The sequence below is a fragment of the Crocodylus porosus genome, unplaced genomic scaffold (genome assembly GCF_001723895.1).
Source record: "Crocodylus porosus isolate Cpor-Errol unplaced genomic scaffold, CroPor_comp1, whole genome shotgun sequence".
In the NCBI taxonomy this organism is placed as follows: Eukaryota; Metazoa; Chordata; order Crocodylia; family Crocodylidae; genus Crocodylus; species Crocodylus porosus.
The window spans coordinates 2,559,264-2,565,521 of NW_017728945.1; the positions used below are offsets into that span (position 1 = coordinate 2,559,264).

General features: G+C 44.0%; 1 protein-coding gene across 1 annotated transcript in view; it reads right to left on the reverse strand.

Annotated features, from left to right (window-relative positions):
- LOC109320493 (excitatory amino acid transporter 5-like) overlaps positions 1-6,258 on the reverse strand; it is a 65,716-nt gene that overhangs the window by 19,665 nt on the left and 39,793 nt on the right. The window contains exons 6-8 of the mRNA XM_019550625.1: positions 5,716-5,815; positions 3,739-3,972; positions 1,628-1,822 (exon numbers count right to left, since the gene is read on the reverse strand). Of these exons, the coding sequence (XP_019406170.1) occupies positions 1,628-1,822; positions 3,739-3,972; positions 5,716-5,815 (529 nt within the window). The remainder of the gene's footprint in view (positions 1-1,627; positions 1,823-3,738; positions 3,973-5,715; positions 5,816-6,258) is intronic.

The window sequence follows — 6,258 nt, forward strand, 5'->3', positions numbered from 1 at the left end:
CACCCCCAACCTCTCATTTTCCTACAGGACGGTTCCTTTGTGCTGGTTAGAGCTGAAGAAAAATGTTTATAATTAAGCAGAGTTTTAGTAAATATTTTGCTATGGATGGCTGTTGATATCAACGGGATATTTTGCTGTTGAGGGAGCATATGCCTACATATTGCCTTCTGTTACAGGCACATATCAGGGCATTTATGTAGCTCTCCGCTAATAAACCTCTGCCTCGAATGAAAAAGTCTCAGTTTTTGGAATGGAAGGTCAAGTTACTGTGGACAGGCATGGTTGCAACCACAGCCCCATTATAATGTGACTTACAAGGCAGTTTGAAAGATAATAAAAACCTTTCCTCTTGCCTTTTGTATGGCTTGGGTTTAGTTTGACAGCTACGGTGAATTCTGAAGTCTCTTTTTAAAAGAGCCTGGTCATTCATGCAGAGAATGAGAGAGAGTTGCAGAACACGAGTCGCATCTGGATATTAATGGCCCGGTTATGTGGTCTGAGACCAAGAGGACTCAGTTCCATTCCCCTCACTGCCACAGATGCATTGCTAATGCCAGTGCCCTGAAAGAAGCTTTTCATTTTGTCTTTCCCAATTTTTGGTTGCCCAGTTTTGAGATGCCTGGTGTTTCTGGGTGAGCAGCTCCTCCCCAGATGAGTAGCTGCTTTTGAGAAATTGGGCTTAGATCTGTACCTCAGCTCCATATTTATAAATAAGGTTACATGTGCCTCATAGAATTGTGCAGCAGATGAATTAATTGGGATGTGCATGTACACTTTGATAATTAGCACCTCTAGGCCTAGGTTGGATGGTATAGAAGAAATAATCATGCAGTTGAATGAGTATGCAGATGCTGAATACAGAATATAGCTGCCTCATTCCCTGAACAGCAATGAACCTCTCCAGTGAATGATTTAACTGCTGAAGAATAGCAAATGATTGGGTTACTGAAGACTCTTTATGCCATATGCACAAAGGGTGGCGTTAAGGTTGTATGACACGTAATGAAGTCCAATGAGTACGGGGTTTCTTGTGCTTTTCTTTTATTATGAATTATTTTTGTCATTTCTCTAATTGTCCAAATTTAAAATGTGGCACAGGATTTTATACTGACATTTCTTAGCTCTATTTTATAAATTGTCAGAGGAGAACTGGAGATTTTAGGAACTGCTTATGGGATATTTAGGACACTTAGGCCCAGGCAAAGACATGAGTGGTTTGGTACTGTAGGATAAGCACACTAGCTGGATGTAGTTATGTTGAATTAATCAGCAGTGAAATACCAGTCTCGATACTTAAAATGCTGTTCATCAGGTTGCACTGAGAGGTTTGTTTCAGCTGTCTGCAGACTTGGGAGGTAACACTGCATCAGGTGAGAAGTGTTTATTTTAATGAAAAGTTTAGCCAGGACTTCAACAGCTTTTGTGTTGGTATAACAATTTTGGGTAGAGGTGTGGTATTTTCATGGAAATGTTTATGCCAGTACAAAGGGACTTCACATTAAGTTTGTTCCCTTCCCAGAACAGAAATGTGCTGCACCAAAATAACTGTCAACACTACAGGAGAAAACAGGACAGTTTTTCTGTTTTTAAAAAAAAAAAAGGAAAAAAAAGGAAGAGTTTCATTTACCTTATAGTTATAATTTGTCCCAAGTCCAAGTCGTAATCGTTAACCTGAGCAATGAAGATAGCAGCAACAGCTTCATAGAGGGCAGTGCCATCCATATTGATGGTTGCACCGACAGGAAGAACAAATCGTGCCACTCTTCTGTCTATCCCATTGTTTTCCAAAAGACACTTAAGGGTGATGGGGAGGGTTGCTGAGCTGCATTGCAAAGAAATAACTGAAGATCATACATTTATCCCTAATATCACCTTTTGCATTGAACACTGCAGATGTCTGCTAAGGATTTTGCAAAGGGGATGTGGGAGCAGTTTAACCCCCTACTCCCAGCCTCCTCCCGCACCACGTGGGCTGGCAAACTGAATCACAGGTGCAGCTGTTGGGGACTGTTTAAATGCTCCAAATCAAATAAGATTTTCCCCCTTCCCCTCTCTGCTCCAAAGCATGTCCCTTTCCCTCTCCTTCATCGGCTGCTACTGCTGTCCCCACTGTCCCAGGAGCAAAGGAGCTCCTGTACACTACTCCAGCTATGCTGCATGGGGGCCTGGGCTCAGCCTGGGACAGCGGCAGTAGTGGGGATGTGCTGCACACTGTTCTTGTTGTAAGCCTTCTCTTGATACACTGGCACTGTCCCATTTACCTTCCTCAGGGTAACTAACCTTGAGGCAAGGGACTGTTGCAGCAAGCCTGCTCTGCTGGAGTGACCCACCTAGAGAAAGCTACCTCTGGCATTCATGGGGACTTGAAAAGGCTGGGACATCCGGCCATTTGAGAATGACCATTGCCTGCCTGAAAGTTGCCTCCTACTAGGAGCCTCTACTTAGAGCTTCATTCAGTTCAATCAGTCCACAGCAATAATCTGTAATGAGTTGAAGATTGAGTGGCTTTGACTAAAGAGAAGAGTGCCCAATGCTGTTTCCCCTACAGTCTTCAGGGATAGTCTCTCTTACAAGAGCCGAGAAGAGGGCCCAAGCTGATTTGAGAGAGGCCAACAGCAGTGTGCAGTTCGGTAGCTTCTGCATTTAAGTCACAGAATCAGAAATGATCCTATCCAGGGCAGGCATGCAAAATCCTGCTCGGAGGCAAAGAAACTTGATGTCCCTTTGGTTTTCACAGCCACCAGCTGATTGCTCCATGATGGGGCCTTTCCCCAGAATGTCTCATTTCTAAGGGTGCAGTTTTAATTGCTTCTATGGTGAGAGGGCTGAGTTTTCTTCTGTCTTTTCTACCTTGGTGATTTTCCTGCATCAAGCAGCACTCCATCTGCCTTTGCATTGGATATTAACATTGCAGAACTTTTGTGTTAAGGAACCCATTGCTTTACAATTAACGTAGTGAGAGGGGTTTGTTGCCTAACCAGAGAGAGAGCTTTGTGCCCCGGATATATAAACAACCACTCACTCTTTCCTTGTCAGAAAAATTTAGGCAGCTATTCACTTGCTTTGAAGCCTATAGCGAGGGCAAGGTAGCATGCAAAATTGGTCCCTGTCTGGCTAAAGGACTGTATCCTATCATTTTGCTGCTGTGCCTAAGCTCCTTCTCTAAAAGCTGCCATCTAAATAGATGTTTGCTGATGTGGGACAGAAAAAATGCTGCTGTCCTTCAAATCAATGCGTTTTGGGGGTAAGCTATTGCTCAGTTGCTCTCAGTGAGATTCCAAGTTTGTCTTGTATAAATTTTTCAGTTTTGCCCAACTCCAGGTCAGATTAAAAGGGTAAAATGTTGTCAAGTGGGATCCATTTGCATTTGGTCCTTCTAGAAATCTCTAGAGGTGACTGAACGCATGTGTGGTGTGGAGGGGAGGCTTCCTTACATGTGCTTCTTTCTTTATTCCTGTTTATGACGCCTGAAATCCCAAACCATGAAAAGACTCTAATCGTCACAGTGAGCAATTGCTGTGCTGTGGTGTGGTCTATGGGAAAAGCATCTTCTCTTGGAGCTCAAATTTCTAAAGGCGTTTGCATAAACGTTTTTCTTTTACATTCAGATCTTGAAAAGAACACCTGATTTCACTACTTAGCAAACAACAGTGGGTTAAACTCTGGTGTCAAACATTTATATGTAGCCTAGATTTCTATAATTAAACCAGCTGTAATTCTGGAACGTTTGGGAAATACCTGGATGATGTAGCCAAGGCAATCAGCAAGGCTTGCAGGATCCCCCGGATGAAAACAAAGGGGTTTTTTCTGGTAACGATTATGAAAAGCAAAGGCAAGAGGACAAGTCCATGAATCACTAGCCCTGACACCACTGTTATGGCATACAGTCCCAATTTCTTTCCAATCACAGATGGATCTTCCATCTCCAAGATCTTTCCAGCAATGAGAAAAACAATGCCAAATGGAAAGTACCTGCAAGTAATCATAGGAAATATTCACCCATTTGGAACAGAGCCTGATACAGAAAAAATGACCTTTCATCCAGACAAGAGATTTTTTTCGAAGACGCTAGTTGTACTGAATGAGGCATTTGAGAAACCTGACTTAACACGTGACATTCCAAAGGGTGAGGACAGTGTTAAAAATTACAACAAATGGAAAATTTTGGACTATTCTTATGGGGACGAAAGGGGAAATGAGATCATCAATAACCTTTTTATATACTCAAGAAGTTTCAGGGGAATTTTAAACAGTGCATGTCGGTGCTTGAAAGCTTTAGAAAGCAGGCCCCAGCCTCAAAGAAGCATTCTAGTTGCAAAGCTAGATATTACAAAACTCACTTGCTTTTGCTATGTATATATGAATGTAATATACATTACATACAAAAAGTTATGTGAAGTTGTACGAGGTCAAATGCTCAAAGTCAGAAAAGGCCGGATATGATTGCCTGCGCCACCTCGTTGTAGCCTCTGTGTGCATGTACCTTAAGATGCAATCTCTGATTGCATGGTCATTAGGGCTGTGTGAAGCTTTAGTCCCTGATTCAGTATGGCGGAGATTTGGCCCGATTCAGTGGCTGAATCTCCAAATCCAAATCGAATCCGAGGACCCTTTAACCTCTCCAAATCGAATCGGAACCCTCTAAATGGATTCAGAAAGATTTGGTGATTTGGACATAGAGACAGCTTTAACTGGTTTTTTTCTACATACCTCTAGGAGGCAGGGGCACATGAGTGCTGCGATGCTGGGATGTATGGAGTGTCCCACAGAAGCACGGGGGGCTCCCCACTGCACTCAGCAGCAGACCCAGAAGTGGACCAGAAACACTTCCAGTCCTCTTCTGGGTCCACCAGGGAATGTGCTAGGCCCCCCACATCCTTCAGCTCAGCAACTTGTGTTGCCTGGGTCTGAGGGGGCACCCAGGGTCCCCCCACGGCCAATTGCCAAGTGGGGGGGGTACCCAGTGTGCTCCCCGATGGACCCAGAAGTGGACCGGATGTACTTCTGGTCCACTTCCGGGTTCACTGCTGAGCACTCACAGGGCCCCCCATACTCCTGTGGGACGCTCAGTGCACCCCAGCATTGCAGTGATCATATGCTGCACTGGTACCTAGAGGTATGCAGAAAAAACTTTTAAAACTGTGTGCATGTCCTAGTCACTGATTCTCCGAATCGGCATCAAATCTTCAGATTCAGCTGAATCGAATCGGGACAGTGATCTGAATCAACTAGTTGAATCACTGTCCCTGATTTCAGGCCGAATCCAAATCAAATAGGGCCTGTTTCACGCACCCCTAATGGTCACGTATCACTTTTTTGCCCCTTAGGACCTTGTTTTATTTGGCATGTAGGACTTGTAGAGAGAGCCAGTAGGCCGAGTTCTTGTTCAGAAACTTGACGAGCACCAAGACACCATCTCGGAGTTCCCTGACCGCACTCCATGAGGCAGTAAGCATAGGCAACTAAGGATGGTTTAGTTAGGAACGATCCTGCCTTGAACAGGGGCTGTAGTAGTGGAAGTCATAATATCTCTTCTAGCCCTACTTTCCTGTAATCCTATGAACTGGGCTGCAGATTTTCTAACATCTTCTTTTATAGTTCATTGTAAAAGAGGGGATGTTTTAGCATCCTGAACTTAAAATTCCTGGTGTTTCTTTTCTGTAGGAATACGACTGATATTGTACTCGGTGCATATAAGAAAAGACATTTACTTACCAAACAGCCATCGAGACAATCCTCATCACTGCTTCATTGAGGCACTGGCACACATTGACTAATGGAATGCCTCGCTCACCCATCTTCCCCAAAAGGAGACCTGTAATCAAGCAAGTCATCTCAAGTTATTAAAGAGTCGTAGCGTGTTGACATGTGATGTGCAAAGGACTTCAGGCCTTTGTGGCTGTGGTATAGGGTTCAACACGCAAACTTCCAAAAGATCCAACTTTCACTGAAATAAACTACATGTTTTTATGATTATTTCTAGTTCCTGGGCTCCTCCATGAACAGAACTTCATTGCACTTGGCACTGCACACAACACAGCTATAGACACCTTGAGTTATCTACTAGGCCTGTGCAAAGCGGCTAGTATTTGCTTCGGATTTGGCTGATGCGGGGGACAGTGATTCAATCTGGTGATTCAAATCACTGTCCTGATTCGATTTGGCCGAATCTCTGAATCAGCCAGGCCAGGCCCATCACCTGCCCCAGCTCCTGGCTCTTTTTTTTTTTTCTTTACAAAAGCCCCAAATCACCAGGTC